Raw genomic sequence first — 21,826 nt, 5'->3', positions numbered from 1 at the left:
CAACAACATATAACCCACGCTTAACCGTGAACACTCTGAACATTCAGGACTACCCAATTAAAACAGGTACTTTTGTGGAAAAGAGGGTAGTAGACCTAAGTGGTGAAAATGCGGTTATAGTCTTTAGTACCATTAACAACTTGTTTGAACTAAGCAGTGCCACCATCTGGTTAATGGACAGCACATTTTTCTACAAAAGGCTAATATGTAGACAACAGTATAGCATCAACAGGGTGGTGCGGTATGGGGGATATAGTAAGTCAGTTCCCTTACTATATTGGCTCATGAGCAAGAAGTCCTTAAAAGCATACAATGCAATGTGGGATTGTGTGTTTAGGTTACTGGCAGAGTAAGGATTCGAGACTACTTTGAAATATGCATTATGCGACTCTGAAATAGCCACAATAAAAAGTATACGTTTAAATATTAATGGAGTGAAATCTAAGGGCTGCGTATTCCACTTTGGCAGGAATGTGTGGAGTGTGCAGCAGCTGGGCTTAGCCCCATTGTACAATATGGATATGCCGTTCCAACTGGCTGTAAAATCACTTACTACATTAGTCAATTTTGCCTGAAGAAGAGGTGTTACAGGCCTATCAGACATTGAAGGAGACATTCCCCCTGGAGGGGAGGGAGTTGGTGAAGTACTTTAGGGACTGGTACATGTTGGGGAGACAAAAGAAATTTGCAACATGAACAATTTCTTTGTGTAGGTTCCCCCTTGTAACCCATCTCATTTTAGAACATCAGCAATCTGAATACATTATTCCTCCCCCAAACACAAAATTCAGTGGAGGCATGGCACCATCAGCCGAAATGTTTACTGGTTACCAAGGCAACAGATCTGTCTGTGCTGATGATAACTTTGGTGAGAGAACAGGATAGGGTAGAGGACCTGAGGAACCGTCTTGCTAGTGGGTGTCCATCCTCTCTTCAAGATATGTCAATTGGTGAAGAGACATAGCTAGTTTGAGAAAATCCTAGCAAACAAGGAAACGTGTAGCACCTCCAACTTCCTTAAGGCAATTGCTAGAGTTTTGAAAATGTGATTGTGACGGTAAGTGCACAGTATATGTAATGTCGTAGTTGTGGTCACTGTTTCCTATTATGCTACCATGATATTGGTACACTGTCACTTTGTGGGGATATGCAACGGTGGAGGATGGAAATGTAAAGGTGGAGGGTATAATAATAAAAAACAAACAAAAAAAAAAAAAAAAATCGCAGCCGGCCGTTTCGAGATTCTAAGCTTTCAGTCAAGTCAGCTTCGCATTACTGAGACTTCGGGACTATGCAATTCAGGATTTCAGTATTTCGAGACTACAAAGTGGACCCGTGCTACCACATTACCAATCTAATTCACAAGTAATCCCATTAAAACTTTTGGAGACTAGTATGTTAAGTACATACAGTGGAGTTGTACAGTTAAGTCTCACTTTAGGAACTAACTAAAGACATCACCACTCAGCTTCATAGCTAGTCAAGGTTAACAAGTTTATGGCATTATTTGTTCATATTTTTGACCACCTGGACTATACACAGTCAGGATCCATAAAAAAGCCATTAAATCATCGAGACTGCTGCCCAGGTACAGTCTCCATCAAAAAGCAGTGTCACTCCAAAAACTTCTCCTTCTCAACAGGATAACTGGATTAATACAAAACAGTGGTCCACTCATCACATAGGTCACTTTTTCAGGAGATCCACTCATCACATAGGTCACTTTTTCCTCCCTGTTTCCCTACAATACGCACAGGTGTACAATGTCTCTATGTCTTTGTAATCCCCCGAATATGACAATTCTGCAAATGAAAAGCTAATAGTATGATGGAACAAACACTTCCATAGGAATGATTAATACATGAAAATAAAAAGCAAATCTGACCAGATGTAATCAGACAATCAAAACCTATTGAACTAGTCATTGAGCAGCTGCAGGTAAGTAAAGCAAGTACTTTCACTTTCTACATAAGTCAGTACTAACCAGCAAACCGTGCCCTCTCGAGTAAGATATGGGCATGCTCTGTTACTCATTACGGTCATCTAGGCCTTGTTCCTGAAATCCAGATACCAGAATTGTAGATTATCATCCTTCCAACAAGTCATCAGTCTAACTGTAAACTCCTTTTCTGCTGTTATTCTGTTGATTTTAAACATGCTCACAAGTGCAATAACTGCAGCTTTTACCTTAATGTTTTTGCAACAATGAAACTACAAAATACATTCCCAGCAAGTAACTGAACATGTTAACTCTAAATTTACTACCTGACTGCAGCACACGAAAGGTCATGGCTTTTAGCTTCAGCTTCTCGCCGTGCATCACACACCTTGTTGAAAACAGACACACTTTGTGACTGGCTGCAAAGAAAAAAAAGCCATCACAGCAAACATATACTCTGAAAGGGCATATGAACTGTAGCTCTACACACTGTACATCATGGCCTGGCAAACCTGAGTACCAAGGATAATCACATTTTCAGTGGGTAACTACACTAAAGAAATAAGACTAAAAGGAAAAAACTGCACATTTAATAAAAAAGAAGCAAGAGAACAGAAAATTCAGACAAAGGTAATGCATGAAATAGGGAAGCAAACTTAATTCCAATAAAAAAAATGATACCACATACCTCTACCCAAAGTGTGAATCACATTAGAATGTCTTTCTAGTTGAACTACACTTCTTTCAACAAAACATTCATATTCTTTTAGGCAATATTTTCTTGCCAGATTCACTTGCTCTTTTGTAATTTCTCATTGCTATACTAAACCAGGTAAGATTCAAAAGGCACCAGTGTCCATATTTAAAGGTAACCAAAGAATTTAGTACAGTTAGATGACCTGATAACTCTTGCAAAATGCATAAACTGCAATCATCAAATCCACATGTACAGAATACAGTCCTGATTAGGTGTTTGACATATGCCTTTAAAGAAAAGCTACTTACATTTTTTTTGTGGGGGGGTTAAGAGTTAATAATCATAGGCTTTATTGCGACCATGATTTCCTGGTAGACACCAGGAAGGGTAGAAAGTGCTTCCATTCCATTATGAAGACCTGCAAGGGAAAAGAATTGAAAATTTAGAATGTTGTGCCCTGCTTATTTGAAGTTTTTTTTGCTCTTGTGGTCCTCTTACTCTCTCGGCACAGGTACAGATGGGAGTTCTCCCGGCTTCTGCCTTTCAGGTTAGGACACCGTTAATATCACTCCATCCATCTTGGCTCCTATTCCAATCCATTCTTTGGTTTTAGAGCCCTTGGATCGGAGCTTTCCAGGACCATCTGTATCTGATCGGAAGATGGTTGTATCTTCAGATCTGATAACTTCTCTGAGTGGACCGGCTCCGAATGTGTTGGAGCAGGATGACTCTTGGAGCCAAAGCACTGCTAGCGGCTCTGAGGTGCTAGAGTCAACTCTGAAGCTGTTGGAGCCGTCTCTCCCTTTGGGGCTTCGGTGTTGGTCAGCTCAGCTCTGACTTCTGCCTCTGGTGGGCTGCATTCAGGTCAGAGGGAGCCAATGGTCCAGAAGCATGTCTTTTCTGCTACAGTCTTTCTTAGGCATTCTGCCTTTCAGGTAGTAGAGAGAGTATTCTCTTCTAAAATTCAGACAGTTCAACCCCCTTCTAATCTGCCATCTGGCTCCCAGATGTCTTTATGCCCTGTGCCTCATCACTGTACTCCACAGGGAGAGCCAGCCCAAAGTCTGCATGCCAACAAGATATCCTTATTCTTCCAATACTTCTGTGGAGCACCTCACTGAAGATGTCCCTAGGAAGAGAAAGTGTAACAGGAGGCACTTACACTCCCCTAGGGAGTCAATCACAGAAAATTCTGATTTCGTTGAAGGGGAAGGCTCCCCAAGATCACCACCTGACGACATCTCCATGGAGAAATTTTAGAGATCCTTAATCAAAGGGGTGGTTGGTCTACCAGTAAACCTTTCCAAGTGGAATATGTATTCCTGGAGGAGTTTAGGTCTGGCCCATTAAGTTGATCTCTTGGTGGGCGAGGAAGGAACCCAATTCGTTTGAGCCGATCCCCAAGAGACAAGATAGGATCCTGGCACCACCAAAGAGAAGAGAGTCTTGGAGCAAAGGAGTACCAGTAGATGTCATAGTGGCAGCCACAAAGAGGGAAGTCGGGGAGAAGAGTTTACCTGTTCATCCCCTAACAGGGAGTTTAGGGAGATGGACAGATTTGGGAAGCGTGTTTAAGCTTCAGTGACTTTCACACTTAAATCGCTGAACTATCTGGTCCACTTCACCAGACTTTGGAGGGATTTTATTAAAGAACTCTCCAAATCCCTCTCAGGAGCAATAACTGCTGAGGCACAGACTTCTGTTGTATCACAGCTGGCTACCTTACAGTCTATTACTGATTTGTCCATGAGGCTCATTTCACTTGCAGCTGAAAGTACCTCTATGGAAGCGGATTCAGGCATTTCCATTAGGAGACTTGGCTGGATATGCCTATGTGATTTTGTGGAGCCCTTCAAGACCTCTGTCAGTGTGGAGCCCTTCAAGACCTCTGTCAGTGCACCTGTTGATGGAAGTTCCTTGTTTGGCCCTTAAGTTAAAGACACACACTCCAGGTGTGAGCAGGATGGTAAGACCCTGTCTGCAGTAGGTATATGTTTTTCGACTCCTCAGAGAACCTTCTCTAGGAATCAACAAGGTGGTTGGAAAATGTGGTTCAGAAAGTCCAAGGGTCCTTTCCAAGATCCATGTGGAGATGGTTCCCCTGGGGGCAGAGGGGGGAACTCTAACAGAAAATGCTGCCCATGGGTCAGAGAGGCCTGAAGAACTAGGAGTCCAGAGATTCCTTCTCTGACAGACCCTACCAGCGCTCCTGAAAGGAGGCCTGATTGTCCACCTCTGTTGGCAGTCGAGGGTCATTTATCCCTGCACCAGAGAGCCTGACTAGACATTACAAGAAGATACATGGGTGCAGAGAATTATATCCAGAGGTTATATAATTTCCTTTTCAATACCCCATCCTTCAACAGTAAGCAAAACACCTGATGTTCCATCCAGTCAGAGGAAAGCAGCGGCACTAGAAATAAAAAAGCTGTTAGAAAACGAGACAGCCAAGAGATCCCCCCCAGACCAAAAAGAGTCTCTAACTTCCTCCAGCTTCTTTTTAGTGCCAGAAAAAACAGGGGACTGGAGACCAATTTTGGATCTCAGCAGTCTGAACAAATCGGTTCAGTATACAAAGTTCCGGATGGTCACGGTTCAGTCATATTTGCCTTTCCTGCAAAAGGTCAACTGGATGTGCTCAGTAGATCTTCAGGATGTGTACTATCACATAAAAATGAGCAGGCGATCCAGGAGATATTTATGCTTCTGGTTAGGAGCCAGTCATTACCAGTTCAGAGCGCTGCCCTTCGGCCTCACCCCAGCCCCCAGGGTGTTCACCAAATGCATGGCAGTATTAATGCCTCACTTGAGACTGTGCACATGGATTTAGAGTATTTCCTTACCTGGACAACTAGCTCATAACCACTCCAACCAGGCATTTACTGATCAAAGCAAGAGATTATGTACACCAGTTGTGCTCTCACCTGGGCAATTACAATCAGTCTCAACAAATCTCAACTAGAACCAACTCAACTGCTTGAATTCATAGGAGCATTGCTCAACACTGTATCAGTGACTGCTTCCCTTCCCTTGCCAAGGGTGCAGACAATTCAATTTCAAGTCCAAAAGACAATTCAAAATTCCTCTGTCTACTGCCATAATTTTGGTTCCACTAGCAAGATGTGAGAATTCTTTGTTGGACCTTGTCAACTCAGTGGTCAGTTCTGTACCAGACCTTGTCCTTCCAGATCAGATTAACTCAGGCATGCAATAGATATCTCTGGTGGTGGATTTGCTTAGAAGAAATTTTACAGGGCCAGCCTTTCATCAGCCTTCCCCAGCCCAAGGCCATAGTGACTGGGATGCATCACAATTTGGGTGGGGGAGGCACTTCTTGGGAAAGCCAGTCCAAGGCAGCTGGTTCCCAGAAGAGGCCAACATGCATATCAGTGTCCTAGAAATGAGAGCAGTCGTCCTAGCATTGCAGGCCTTCAAAGACTCTCTCCCTTCAGGAACTATTGCAGTTTAGATGGACAGCATTTCAGTAGTCTGGTACACCAACAAAAAAAGGAACTAGATCTTACCCCATATGTGGAGAAGCTCTGAGGGTGTGGCACTGGGTGATCTCATCTAGTCTATTTCTGATAGCAATGCACATTCTGGGGAAATCCAACGTGATAGCAGACAAGTTGAGCAGGTCCATCGTATTACCTTATGAGTGGGTCTCTCAAGAAAATTGCGGAGAACATATTCTGTCAGTGGGGCGAACCATGCTGCGACTTCTTAGAATCTCCCCCCAACAACAAATGCAGCAGGTTTTTGCCCTGATTCCCCCCTTCGGGGGAGTCACTGAGAGACGCTCTCCTCCATGAGTGGCCCCCGGTCTCCTTTATACTTACCCCCCAACTTCCCTGATCCCCAAATTTCTTCAGAAAGCATCTTGATTGAAGAGCACAGTAATCCCCATTGCCCCTTATTGACCTCATCAGATTTAGTTTCCCTTCCTTTGGCACCATCTATTTCAACTACCATGGATCCGATCCAATTCCAGACCTTCTGTCTCACCTGACAGACATGATTCACCTGGGCATTTTGGGCCTTAAGTTGACAGCATGGTTTCTCCAATTCCATTGATAGCTAGACAGCCCAGGCTCTCCTCCCCTGTCCATCACATTCTTTTCTCTTCCCACAAAGCTTCCACTAGGAAGATTTACAAAAATAAATGGAAAAGATTTGTGTTTTGGGCAAAACAAAGAAACATCTATCCTTTTTCAGCACCAGTATCCAAAGTTCTTGAATTTTTGGCTTATATTTTTAATGAAGGGTCCAGTTCATCAGCAGTTAAAGTGCACTTGGCTGCTATTTCTAATTTTAATGTGGGCTGCAGTTACATCTTCAGAACCAACTTGGCCGTTCGCAAGCTAAAGCTTCTGAACTAGGGTGCCTCCTATCCTACCCATAAATCCCTGGCTCCTCCTGGGTACCCAGGATCTTGTTTGCCTTGCATCAACAATGTATCGTGGTTTGTTTAGAACTCCTCCGTGGAATCACTTTTCTCCGGTTTTGTGGATACGTGAGTTGGCCTTTGGCCTGTTCTTTTCTTTCTTTCTAACCTTTTGTACTAGTAACAAAAAGAAAAAAAAAATCTCTTTAGCTTAGTCTGTTCCTTTCTGGCTGCATGTTCTCCCGTCGCTCCCTCTTTCTTCTTCCTTTTTTTTCCACTGTGTTGGAGAAATCCGACAAATCTGTTGATTTTAAGAAATGCACTTCCTGTGGGCAGAAGATGCCTGTATATGATGCCCACAGGGAGTGCGTTTTTTTGTCTGAGGCCTGTACACCTTGAAGTGACTTGGTCCGTCTGCAACGCTTTCCTTCTCCAGACCATTGCAGATAGAAGAAATAACCTGGTCTTAAAAGGGCTTATTCCACCTCCTTCCCCAGCTGTCCTTTCTGTCTCAGGGGCTCAAACCCTTGCCAAGAAATCTAAGGAGGCCAAGGATCCTAGGAAATGGTCCCCAGACCCCTCCTCTTTAGCTGTTTCCCAAAAAGGCTTCTAGAACATTGGAGCAGAGCTCTTCAGTTCTGCCCTCTGCACTGATTCCTCCGCCCTGTGCTCCTGTCATCTTGGTAGGGACAGGGCCTTTGGTACTGAGAACTTCCAATCAGGGAGTCTCTTCCAGACTTCACGCAGGGCCTTCATTTGTCGCCTATTCCATCAGGTCCTTTTGGAGCCTGTCAGAGAATGAGGTGGACAGATTGAGGAAATTTCTCTGCACACAGATCCAGATTGAGGTCATTCCAACTCTGTCCCTGAAGGGATCCACAAGTAGAGCTTCCCCTTGTAAAATAGTATCTCCTTCTACAGTCTGGCCTGCTAATTCGGCGCTCCCAGATCAGTCAGTCCCAGGGGCTGATTCGTTGAGTCTGATAGTCATCTCAAATTTGAGCCCGACTGCTTCCTTGACTCGCTCCGTGCCGACGGCATCTCGGATCCAAAGCCTTGAAGTCGAGTCCAGGGGCATGACTTAAACTCTGAAGTTCTTCGAGCTGTCAGTACCCCTAGGTGCCTCTGTTTTCGACAGCTTGGAGAAGACTCCATCCTCGGAGCAGAGGGCTGCTGGTTATCGAAATGGTCTGTTCCTGATCCTTTGGGCAGTGGAGGCTTCCTCGCGACTCCAGGAGTCCCTCAGCCTTTTAGGTGGTGGAGAGTGTCCTCTCAGCTTCTAGGAGATTCTTGACTTCTACCGTAGTGGATCCATCCCTTCCCCTTCTGAGCTCTGTGCTGGAGACCTAACTTCTGACACTGTGGTCACTGACCCCTCGGGGCCTCCAGTCTCTTCTACTTGCGGAAGCTCAGGTTTCTTCCAGCACCCCCCCAGAACACCCCACCAAGGAGGCTTCTCAGAAGAAAAGATGCAAAAAGACACACCTAGATTCCCCAAAGGAATCTCTCATGACAGACACAGACTTTGATGAAGAGGAAAGGTCCCCTAGATCTCCACCTGATGTCTCCATTGGAGATATTTTGGAAATCCTTTGTCACAGAGGTGGCTGGACAGCCCCAAAACACACCCTGGATGAATCAGTGTTCCTGGGGGCCTTTGGGTCCAGCCCATCTACATCCTGGGTGTCCCCCCTGCAGACCCCCACCAAGTGGACCTGGTGTCTGCAAGGGCATAGAAGGAATCAGACTCTGCAGAGCCGATCCATAAAAGAGCTGACAGAATTCTTAGTGTCCCCCAGGATAGGCCCCACTGGATGAAGGGTGTTCCAGTAGATGCCATGGTGGTTGCAGCAGCCACCAACAAAAAGCTTGCCCAGGAAAGATGCCCTCTTAACATGGTGTCTTGGGCTATGGACAGGTTTGTAAAAAGAGTTTACGCTTCTTCCATTTTTTTCCCTCAGAGCTTTGAACTACCTTTCCCACTTTACGAGGCTGCAGAGGAACTTGCTTAAGGAAGTCTCTAGTTCTGGCCTGGAGTTCATGATGGCAGAGGAGCAGAACTCTTTCTCCTCCCGTGTAGTCACTCTGCAGTCCATTTCCATTGCGTCCATGGGTCTCATCTCTCATGCAGTAGAGAGGGTACTTTAAGGGTGGCTGGTCTGGCATTGCCATTTGGCATCATGCCTGGATGAGACTGTGACTTTGCGGAACCTTTTAAGGCATCATTCGTCAATGCCCTCTTTGATGGTTCCTCCCTATTTGGACCAACAGTATAAGGCGCACTTTCCCACAGCAAGAAGAATGGAATGTTCCTATCTGCCATTGGAATCCACTTCTCTACCCTGCAAAGGTCTTTTTCCGGGAACCAACTTGGGGGAAAGAAGTTGTTCAGAAAGTCCCAGGGACCTTTCCAGGACTCTCGGGGAAATTTGTTCCCCCATTAGCCGAGGGGTAAATAATTTGAGCGGTAAACACCTCCCACGTGGCAGATGAGGTCCACTAAATCAAGGATCTCGAGATACTTCTTCAGAGAAATCCCTGTAGCATCTCTGAAACATTGACCCACTGTCCATCTCTGGAGGCAGTCGGGGAACATTGTTCCTTGCACCTTGAAGCCTGGCTTGCCATCAGAAACGACTGATGGGTGCAAGGAATTATATCCAGAGGTTACTCCATTCCCTTTCTAAACCTCCCCAAGCCAAAATGACACATCCTGGATGTACCTCCCAATCAGAGGGAGACAGCAGCTTTAGAAATCGCAAAGTTGCTACAAAAAAAAAGAGTCATCCAGGAGGTCCCTCCAGACCAGCACGGATCAGGAATTTACTCCTGATTCTTTTTAGTTTCAGAGAAAACAGGGGACCTCAGGCCCATCCTGGACCTAACTTACCTGAACAAATCTGTGAAAGACACGAAGTTCAGGATGATCATGGTTCAGTCCATCCTTCCCTTTCTACAGAAGGACGACTGGATGTGCTTGACAGACCTGAAGAATGCATACTATAATATCACAATGAACAGAAGCTCCAGAAGGTACCTCAATTTTAAGCAGGGAGCCAGCCAGTACCAATTCCGAGCATTTCCATTTGGTCTCACCACAGCCCTTAGGGTGCTCAGGTGTTCACCAAATGCATGACAGCAATTTCAGCTCACCTCAGATTGCAGGGATTCCATGCATTTCCTTATCTGGAAGGCTGGCTGCTAGTCGCACCAACCAGGTATCTACTGATCCAGGCCAGGGACTTTTTCTTATGTCTGGCTCCAACCTTAGGGATCACTATAAATCTTCAGAAGTCACACTTACAACCAGTATAAACCATAGATTTTATAGGAGCTCATTTAGACACAAACAAAACCCTTGCCTATCTCCCACCAGACAGGATTCTAAGGACACATATCAGACAAATGCTAGCTGTTCCAGTACCTCCAGCAAATCTTGTTCTCAAGGCTTTGGGATCTATGGCTGCAACCATAACATTACTACTGACAGCTCACATACACATGAGAATTCTTCACTGGACGTTGTCATTGGTGCCTTTGGCACCAACCCCTGAACCAATCCTATAAGATTATCTATTGTGGTGGCTTCACAATCCAAAAGTCACAGAAGGTTGACCGTTAGTTCTTCCCACTCTCATCGCTACACTGACCACGGACGCCTCCCAGCTGGGATGAGGGGGCATTACCTGGGACAGACAGTTCAAGGCACGTGGACTCACTAGGAGACCAACCTGCATATCAGCTTTCTAGAGCTGAGGACAGTGCTTCTAGCGTTGCAAGCACTCTACTCCCTTCTTGATCTAGGGACAATTGCGATTCAAACCGGCAGCCTGTCAGTTATGTGGTACATCAACAAACAAGATGGGACCAGGTCTTTACCCCCTTTGACGAGAAGCACTGTGTGTGTGGCAATGGGCTCTCTCTACCAACTGCTTTCTAACTGCAACACACATTCCAGGGGAGCACAACATACTGGTGGACAGGTTCAGCAGAGTCTAGAGGTCACTGAATCAGTCAGTAGCAAACAGGATTGTCCTCAAATGGGGTCAACCTTGCTGTGACCTCTTAACTTCTCACCTCAACAACAAATGCAGCAATTACCAAAATAACTTTAGCTAAGTGACTAACTGATTGCATCTCCTTTGTCTACAATAAGTTGGTTTTATCCCTTCCAAAAGCATTGAGAGCTCATTCATCTAGATCCATGGCAACCTTTTCTGTATTTCTAGTCAGCTATTCCATGGATGAGATTTGTGCTGCAGCCACGTGGGATAATACTCATATTTTTATTGCTCATTAAAAAGTTGACCTGGTCTCTAGGGGAAGAGCAGCCTTCTACTCAACAGTACTCAGGAATATCCTTTCTTAGTGTCCTCCCAGGATTCAGGTAGCTGGGGACTGTCCCATATGCTGAGGAAAATTGATAATATCAGGTAAAGAAGTTACGCACTCACCATTACATTCTGTGTTGTCCATTTTCAACTCCCCTCCCTCCATCCCCCTACCTTTCTTGTTTATGATTTCTGAAAGAGCGAGAGGATACTCAAGGAGCCAAAGTTCCTCCTTTTGAACTCCATATAGTGATTTCTCATATAATCATTATTTCGTACATGGGTATTTAACAATAAAAAGCAGCAAACAAGATCTGAGGTATGGAGGGGGACTACTTGAGAGTTTGCAGTAGCCACAAGCTGTAAAAAGCGGCAGAGTCAGATCTGAACCCACATGTTGAGAAGAATGAAAATGGACAACACAGATAGAATGTATGGAATGTTATGGTGAGTTCATAACTTCTTTTTATATTATATTGATCGTATAAAATTAACCTTAACACTGTAATAAGCACATCACGTGTTGCTTATATCAAATATAGAACTTTTTTTTTTTTTTTTTACATATTCAAGGACATATTTCAGTAAGCAAAATCTTTAGAATTTTAATACTTGAGGACTCTGTATATCTGTCTGGTTTCTTCTGTGGCTGTAATGTTTCTGGAATTTAACAGGCTGAGGGATATTTCATACTGCAGTACATTTTCCTTTTGCAGGCACGGCTTGCTTCAGTCTCCAGAACTGCTGTCAGTTTTCAAACACCCTGTTTTCATGCAAAATGATGATAATTCTGGTTACCGTTTGTCCCATAATGCTGATGTACTTGGCTTGTACATATGTCTGTGATTTCATCTTTACAAATTAAATTCCCCAGTGAACTACACAGAAACTTGGTCAGTTTTTTTTAGCAGCTGTTTCAAATAGAGGCTATAGACTTTGCTGCCATATTCATATCCTGGCAGTGTTCTGCAGTTTTTCATATTAGAGTATCTGTCTCTTCCAATTTCTTTCCAATATGTCCTTTACTTTATGCTGATGTTCAGGTGTCAGCACTGTAGTTCAAGCAGTTGCTTTTCAGCCATTTACCCATCGGCATTTAAGCTGGTATGGATTTGAGCTGGTAAAACAGTAAGTACCTGTAGTGGATCACTTCTGTATTCCAAGATTGATCATCATGTCTTCTATAGCTGTTTCTCATGAAATTGTTCATTGTTTGGCTAGTTCTCTTCATATACCTGTTGAACTGTGGATAGACTGAATTGTTCATTATGTTTAAACTCCAACATAATCACAAGTCTTTCAGATTCCTGAGTTGTGCATTGTGGGTGATTGTCAGATTTGAAAACATTTGACATCCCCTGTCTCATGAATGCATGCTTTAAGTCACTGTACACTTTTGCACTTTTTTTTTTTCTGTAATTTTGGTAGTTGCAGGGTACCTGAAGTAATAAACACATATGAGATACATAGCTTATTTGAATTGGAACACACCAGTACCTATTAGATGCCACTGGATAATAATGAAACAGGTTATGCCATCATTCTTTTTTCACCGTTCGTTTTGGTGTGCATTTTAGTTGGCACAGATTTATTCTGATTGTTCCATTTGAGTTGAAGGTGCTGGTCAGAACATTTTATCTTTGCACTTGCACAATGTGATTCATATATACTCTCAAGCATTTTGTTTTCTTAGTTGATCGGGTGCTCTTTCTTTTACCAGATTTGAACATTAAGTTCTGGACACAGCGTATCTCCTACTTTAACAAAAAAGAATACTGACGCTCTTTACTCTGATTTGTGCTCCGATAGTGTTTATATGTAACATCTTTCAGTAACTACATTTCCAAGTCTATGTTAATAAAGCTCAGAAATTCTTTGACTAATTCTTCTGTTTTCACTGTTGTATTACCCAAAGATTATTTATTCTAGCTTTTCAGAGGTTCATAGGTAAGTACTAGCTAGCTGCCATTGTGGGACATTTGAAGCCTAGCCGGTTTCCCTTTTTTTTTGGGTTCGAAATAACCTATCCTATTTAGTTGTAGATTAGCCTTAACATTCCCATGATCAATAATTGGATATTACCCCCAATGAGAGTAATCAAATCATATCATAGATAATTTGAGGGGACCATAATGGGATAAAGCATTTAGGAGCTGTCTCTGCCTATTAACAGTATAGGGGGCAGTCCTGGGGTAAATTTTGTTGGACAGAGAGATACTTTGTTTTATGTGGATGGGAAGTCTGTTCGAAAGCAGTGATATCCTCTGTGAGATATACCTGTTCCTCCAAAACATTCTGTTCATGTTGGAAAAGCAGCTTATTTCTTATGCCATTTGACTTGCTGATTTGCAGCAAATCCATCGGTAATGGGTCGGATGATGCCTTGTATGCCAGACACAGGTCACCTCTTAGCAGTCTGGTGGATACAGATTTTAGTGGCAGGGCTTTGTGTCAGTCCATGTAGGACATGTTGTTTAGACCTTGTATTCTTTAGTAAGATATCTCTGTGGGAGTGCCAGTTGTTGAATGTGCCTGGACAGATACATGCCAGAGGAGGCATAATATTCAATGATTGGCCTAATGAGGGGCTGAGTAAAGGGGGACAAGGTTATTCCTAATTCTAGACATAATCCCTTTGTTTATAAGAAGTGCAGGATAGAAGGACTTTCTTACAACAATGGATACATGTTAGTCAAAAGTTAGTTTACTATAAAAAAACACCACAATGCCAGCAACAAAGAAAAAACCATGAGCTAGTAAACCAACGAGCTTTATTCTCTCTCTAACGTCTCGACTATGACAGTCTTCAAGGAGTAATAACATCTCAAAAAATACACCTGCTTTAGATACATACATCACTCAAATACATAATTAGCTAATTAAGACAATAAAACAATTAAATGTACATCAAATAAAAAGCCTCCAGTTCATTTCAGCATTTAACCCCCGAGGAGCTAAAGTGTCCAACTTTAAAATATATATAGATTCTTTATATAACAGTACATTTTTAATATTACATTCTTCAAAGGAGGGAATATACACTTTCTCTAATATAGATCCACACAAACCTTCACTATTACCTCCATGAATTTGTTCAAAATGCATAGCTATTGGGCTTTCTTTTTTCTTATTATTAATATCCCTAACATGTTCTAACAATCTGACTTTAAATGGTCTCTTGCTTTCTCCTATGTAAAAGATGTTGCACGGGCAGCAGAGGGCATAAATGATGCCCTCTGTATTACAACCAAAACTTTCTTGGGGATGAAAAACACGACCATTAATTTTATGAAAGCTCCCAACAATATATTTGTAGGCTTTACATCTGCCACATGGTGTCGTACCATATTTAACCAAACTTCTTGACACTTTGTTACAAGGAAGCCTAAACCTGATCTTAACTATAAATTCCCTCAAATTCCTTCCTTTTCTGTATGACATTATAGGATATCCCCCAAGATTTAAATCTTTTATTGAAATTTTACTGGGGCTATATTATGTTCTTAAATTAACTAGCACTATACTAAAACAACTAAATGTGGTAACAAAATACAAATCATTGTGATTATATTTTGCATATTTCCTATCATAATACTTATATTTTATCCCTTGCTTTTTTGTCTTTAAGACATAATCACTAAGAAATTTCCCCCAACATTCATTCAGTATTTCAGTATTATATCCCCTATTTTTGCACATTCTATATATGAGTATGAGCTCCCCATAGGGTAATGCCCGGAGTATGAGGGGGGATAGCAACCACCACTCTCAAATTTTCTATGTACAGTTGTACGGATTTCATTTTCCTTGCTAATATCTACTACTACATCTAAAAATGGAACACTTTTTCCTATCATAAGCTCATCAAATTTTATACCAAATCTCTTGGCATTAAACTCATCTACAAAGCTTTGTATCTCATTCATACCCCCTTCACATAAAAAAATAAGGTTGTCAATAAACCTACAGTATTTCCTTACATATTGACAAAAAACTTGATCTGTACACATATTCTGACTCAAACAATCCCATGCTTAAATTCACATAGGAGGGGGCAAAAGAAGCCCCCATGGCAGTACCTGTTTCTGCCTGAAAACTTTTCCACCAAATTCAAAATAATTATTCTTGAGACAGAAGTCCAAAAGAGCAATAATAAATTCTGTTGCTGGACTCTGTCCCAAAAAATACTTAACAGTTTCCAGACCAAAATTATGACTAATACTGTGTATAGACTCCTAACATCCATTGTTATCCAGTGCATTTTTGAATTCCACTTAATGTTCTCAATTTTCTCCAAAAATGGAATACATCTTTTATATAAGCAGGCAAACCTTGCACTTTTGACAACAAAAATTGATGTAGGAACTGTCCTATATTGCACAGGAAATATTTTCTCCCAGATACTTTTGGATGACCAGGGAGGGGGGGTTAATGAAAGACTTATGAATTTTTGGGAGACAATAAAAGTGGGCCATCTTGACGGCCTTCTCTCCCAATTTTTTTATTAATATCTTCTAAAGAAAAATATCCCAACCTATGGCCCTTTTTCAAAATTTCATCATATTCACTTAAAGATTTTTTATATTCCAACAGGTCAACTTGCTCATAAACTTCTATAGTTTCCAGATGTTCATTACACATATTTAGATACTGACTACTATTCGTGATTATAGGTTCATAGGTTGGTACTACGCTATCGGCGCTAGGGTCTATACAAGCCTAGCCATAACAATTCCCTGGATATTTCTTCCCACACTATTTACTTCCCTGGACCCCTGTCTAGCAGGGCGACTGACGTGATCTCCTGGGTGAATTTCCTTTCTCCCATCCAATCATCAAGGTTCCTTTTGAAGAGGGCCAAAGAGGCGCTCTGCTTGACATGTATGGGCAGTCTATTCCAGAGTCTGGGCAGTCTCTGGGTCAGGAACCTATCCCTCCAGCATGTTTTGTTTATTGTGATGACAAGGTTTAGATCCCTGGAGCATGTGGCTCTGAGGGATTGGGATTTCTTTAAGTGTAGCATGTCCAACAGGTCTGGGTCTGACATGGCCTTGTATGTTAAGCAGAGATCGCCTCGGAGTAGACGATATGCGACAGAGTATAGCTGGAGTTTTTTAAGGCAGTCAGCATAGGGCATCTGCTTTAGGCCTGTGATTATTTTAGTGAGGTATTTCTGCGGCCTTTTCAGTTGTTGCAGATGTCTTGAGAGGTACATACCAAATGGGGTGTTGTATTCTATAATGGGTCTAATGAGGGATGAGTACAGTGGGACAATGACCTCCTTTTTTCTGGATGAAAAGCTCTTAGTAATGAGGTGTGTCACATAGAAGGATTGCCTGACTGTTGTGGCAAAGTAGTTATTGAAGGTGAGACCACTGTCCACCTGTGTCCCTAAGTCTCTTATCACACTTTCGGTATTTAGTGTACTGCCACCTATGTGGTAATTCACGGGTACATGTTTTTTCCCCAAAGGGGATAGCTATACATTTCTTGGCATTGAGCTTGAGCCCATGGCTCTGGAACAAAGCATCTGTTTCTGTAAGGCCCTTTTGTAGAGTATCCACATCATTTGGGGATTCAATAATGGCTCCCAGTTTGCAGTCATCTGCGAACTTTGTTAGCCAGAGTCCCTTAGTGTTGGCCTGTACTTCAGAGAAGTAGATGCCAAACAAGAGAGGTCCCAGGACTGAACCCTGAGGTACTCCACTTGTCACTTGTCTGGAGCTGGATTTGGAGTCAGCTACTTTTACAGTGTGGGTTCTGTCAGTAAGCCAGTTGGCAACCCATCGAGTGATGTAGGGATTAATGCCCAGCTTAGTAAGTTTATCTATGATTCCAGAGTGGGGAATGGTGTCAAAGGTCTTGGAGAGGTCCAGATAGGCTGGGTGGACTACCTTACCCTCGTCCACAGCTCTGGAGACTGATTTGAAGAAGTCAATCAGGTTCAGGAGATAAGATCGGCCCTTCACGAACCCAAACTGGGTGGGGTCCAGTGTTTTAAGGTTGCCAATGTCTTTGTTTATAAGTTCCATGATAATGCGTTCCATGGCCTTGCAGATCAGTCTTGTCAGACTGATGAGGCGGTAGTTCCCGGGATCCAAGGTGGATCCCCCTTTGTGGAGTGGGATAATTGTAGCTGTGCGCCACTCAATGGGCATGAAGCCTGAGGTGGGGGTATGATTAAACATGACACTGAGGTGAGGTGCCAGTTCATTTAGTAGTTCATGTAGTACACAGCCCATCATCTGGTCCCATGGATACTGTATTCTTAGCTTTGGAGAGGGTGTTTTTTACTTGTGAGTCTGTTATTACCGGAATTTGGCAATCTTCAGGTATTGAGATAGGCCATTTAGGGGGTTGAGAGGGGGGTGAAGTTGGCACTAAATCGATCTGCCAGGATATTGGCAATATCCTTGGGATCAGTATATTTAATGCCATTCTGTTGTAGCTCAGAGCAGATCTGAACATTGCCATTTAGATTCTTGACATAGTTATAGAATGCCTTGTGGTGGCCTTTGGAATCTTTGGTAATTTTATTTTCGTAACTAGCTTTGGAGGATTTTGAGTGATCTCAGCTTCTTACTGAGGCTGGTAAGGGAGTTTTTTGCATCCTGGGATTTTCCTCTTTTCTGCAACAGTTTCCTCCTTTTGTTGTAAAGTTTGTTTACGGCAGGGGACCACCAGATTGGCTTCCTTTTTTTGGAGGAGAGCATCTTGGTTCTATTTGGGATGGCACAATTCATGCATGAGTGGATGTGCTCATACAGTGCCTTAGTGTAGGTCTCAGCAGTCGATCTTTCAGTTTCCGTCTGCATGGGTGTCATGAAGTTTGTAACTTCTGACTTGAGTAGCATGAAGTTGGCTTTGGAGAAGTTTTTTATGGAGGTTTCCTTACTGGGGGGTGGGGGTGGGATGTGGATGTTGAGGGTGATTAGCTTAGGTGTGGAGCATCGATTTCCCATGTTGGTAATGAACCAGGTCTTGGATATTGGAGCCCCTGGTGGGACTATGGATTAGTTGATCCAGGGCATTGGAATTTATGAATTCCAAGAACCGTTGGGCAAAGGTGTTGGTACACGAGTAGTTTTCCCAGTTAATGGCAGGGTAGTTGAAATCACCCAGTATTAGGTTGTTTGGTTGTATATTAATATTTTCCAGTATGTTTTGAAAGATGTAGTGAGAATCTTGGGGCATGGTGGGGGATCTGTAGCAAGCTACAATTTGGATTGCAGTCTTACCTAGTGTTAGTTACACCTGGAGAATTTAAGACGCATTGTGTTGGGCAACTAACCTGATGGTGTGAATATCCTTGGTGAACAGGGACACTCCTCCACTTTTAGTGTTTCGATCCCGGTTTGGTGGCCGAAAAGTGTGGTAAGAGTTGTAGCCTGGTATTGCAGGGGTGCTCTCTGGACCCTTGAACCAGATCTCAGTTACTGCACAGATATCTATGTTCTCCATTTTTAGGAGTGCCTTGACAGAGTGCATTTTGAGGTTTAGACTTCTAGCATTGAGTAGCATTACTTTCAGATTTTGCATGCTTGTACCTGTTACGGTGGTGGTTTTGTCCTTTGAACTTTGCCTAAAACAGGCACTATAGGGATGGCAAGAGCCTTAGCCAGTAACCCTGAATCCCAGGGGAGACAGGTGCAGACCATCTCTGGCAAAGCATCGTGGTCTGTTGATCATGTCGTCCCAGGCAGACAGATACTGCATCCCCTTTGAATGACACCAGAAGCTTAGCCAATTGTTGAAGCCAATCATTTTGTCCTTATATTGTGGTATCATTCTGGGTGAAGGCAGGATGCTACTCAGGGCTACGGTCATACCTGCCTGGGCCACATGATCCGAGAGCACTTCCATGTCTCTTTTCATGTAGTCCAGGGAGGTACGTCTCAAGTCATTCACTCCAACACGGACAATGACAGAGTCATATTTGTACTTGTTGTGGAGTGACTTGAGTGCATGAGTTATGTAGCGGATCCTGGCACCCGACAGGCAGCTCACTGTAATTTTCTCCTTGTTTAGCCTGGTGAGTGGGACATCGGTGTGCCTGATTATAGAGTCACCTATGACTAAAATGTTAGGTACGTTGTCTTGCCTTAGGGGGTGTTGCTGGGTGGCACACTGGTGTTGTGAGCTATGTGACACTTTGGTTGTGATTGGTGTTTGTTTGCGTTTCAGCTTCGGAGGTCCTTGTTGCTTGTGCAGGTTACAGTTAAGGGCCTCCGCATATGTGGATTTAGTGTTGCTATGTGTGGGTGTTGGTGGTGTGAGTTTAGAAGGGCTATGTGTTGCTTGAGGTGTAGTGTGGGTGTTAACCTTCTCCTCTTGACTGTCTAGCACAATCTTGGGTGGAGAGAGCTTTGCTTCCAGTTTGGCTATGTAAGTGCATCTCTCACAGGTTGTAGTGTTGGGTGGTAGGAGGAGAGGGTTGTCTGTGTACATGAGGCAATTGCTGCCTTGCCCCAGTATGCCCAGATTCACCAGGTGGACAGGAGAAATCAACGGAAGCTGACCCTTGAACATGCCTGGTTTGGTGCTTTTTTTGAAAAGTGCAGGAGTGTTTTTCCCTTACATTAGCAAGGTACTTTGCAATTATAGGTTGTTTAGTGCCTATGATTAATTTCTCTTTATTAATGAGAGTTGAGTGCTTGTATCACTTTAAGGCTTCCTAGTGCTTTCCAGCAGGTATTAGAGCAAGTGGCTAGTCACTGGGATGCTTAAAGGTAAGATGAAAAAAAATGGTTTATCCTAAACACTGCAGTGTGCACTAGAGAAGTTGGATGTGAAAGTAGGTAACAAGTTTTACCTGTCTAAAAAGTTAAGTTTTAGTGGAGAGTCAGTATTTTTAAAACAGCAAGATAGATTGTAAGGGGGTGATCACTTTTGTATTCCGGTACTATGGAATACAGTAGAATGGCCAATAAATTTAAATAGTTGAAGGGAGTGATTTCACAAAATGATAATTTTGTGCTTACTCACATAAGTCATTGAAAGCAGAGAGGAAATGAGATATATGGTCAAATTAACATAAGAGGCAGACAGCTAGAAAGACAGTGGTATTTAAGAACGCGACAGTGACAGGGTGGGGGTGGGGGGATTTTTCTACTTGACTCACATGAGACAGAGCTGTGGTGTCTTTTGAAGTTTTATTATGCAGTTAAAAGCAAAACACAAGGTAAAGAAAACAAATCACAGCACTCAAAATATTAAAAGGCAAAAAACTAATACAAAATACAACAAATAAAAAGTAAACCAACCTTTCCCTTACAGCAAAGTGTAGCAGAGTCTGGGTGGGCCTTTCCAATAAAGCTCTGAAATGTTTTATTTTACCCCTGAAATAGAAGGTTTAGTTCCTAGCTCCACCCCCTCATTTCACAAATGATTAACCTTAAGTGACCTCTTCTATCTTATGTAGGAGTCTTTAATTGATCAGTTCTAATTTCTGCCCGACTCACAAGAGAAAGAGCTGTGGTGTCTTTTGAAGTTTTAATATGCAGTTAAAAGCAGAACACAAGCAAAACGCAAGGTAAAAAAAAACAAATCACAGCACTCAAAATATAAAAAGGCAATAAACTAATACAAAATACAACAAATAAAAAGCTAACCAACCTTTCCCTCACAGCAAAGTGTAGCAGAGTCTGGGTGAACCTTTCCAATAAAGCTTTATTACCAATTTATTCCCTTTGTCTGATGGTTTAAAAACAATATCATCCCTCTTACTTAATGAATTTAACCTCTTCCACTCTTCTTTAGTTAAATTGTAACTAGGAACTCTATAAACCCGGACAGACTTTTCTCTACAGCAAAATTAAACATACAGTAAAAATGTTGGATTCCTTCATGTGAGAATGGGGGCAAAAACTAACTTTTAGACACAATATTACTTGTATCAAACAACATATAGCCAATAATTTCATCTTCTGATAAACATGAGTAAAAACTTTCATTCATTGAGCTATCAGAATCTTGTTCAACATTTAAACGGTTACCAGCATTGTTTTCAGTATTGTTAAACAGTTTCCTAAGGTGTAACTTTCTAACAAGCCGAAAAATATCAGCTTTGACCTCATGAACTCTAAGTATAACTGTCTGTATGTATTTTAAACCACAGTTAAGAACAGCATAATCCACGTCACTTAAAACAGCCTGAGAGATTAACAACATATGCATCAGAGTCACTGGTAGATGGCAAACTACCATTTACCTTTTTTCGAATACTGCTGTTGTTGGTCTCTCGAGTGTCCATTAAATTCCCTTTGATGCTTTTTACCCTGGAATCCTCCTCTACCCAAAAAGGATTCCCTACGAAAAGATTGGTTAAACTGTTCTTGTTGGGCTCTGGGTAGCGAGGGGAATTCAGATTGATCCTCACTATCTCCTTCCCACGCCGAATTCAAACCTTCTGAGGTAGACTCCAATGTATCTGCACCCCATTTGGTATTACTCTCCTCTGCTGCAAATGTCACATG

At 42.5% G+C, this 21,826-nt stretch overlaps 1 protein-coding gene across 4 annotated transcripts in view; it reads right to left on the bottom strand.

Annotated features, from left to right (window-relative positions):
• TP53BP1 (tumor protein p53 binding protein 1) overlaps positions 1–21,826 on the bottom strand; it is a 1,265,047-nt gene that overhangs the window by 466,595 nt on the left and 776,626 nt on the right. For 3 of the 4 annotated variants that reach the window (XM_044077533.1, XM_044077532.1, XM_044077536.1), the window contains one exon: positions 2,266–2,358. The exons of the other annotated variant lie outside the window; for it this stretch is intronic. In XM_044077533.1, the coding sequence (XP_043933468.1) occupies positions 2,266–2,358 (93 nt within the window). The remainder of the gene's footprint in view (positions 1–2,265; positions 2,359–21,826) is intronic. 4 annotated transcript variants of the gene reach the window in all.

Source organism: Protopterus annectens, chromosome 7.part0 (genome assembly GCF_019279795.1).
Source record: "Protopterus annectens isolate FY-2018-M chromosome 7.part0, PAN1.0, whole genome shotgun sequence".
In the NCBI taxonomy this organism is placed as follows: domain Eukaryota; kingdom Metazoa; phylum Chordata; order Ceratodontiformes; family Protopteridae; genus Protopterus; species Protopterus annectens.
Note: the sequence above shows the minus strand (reverse complement) of the source record. Positions and strands in the feature narration are given on the sequence as shown.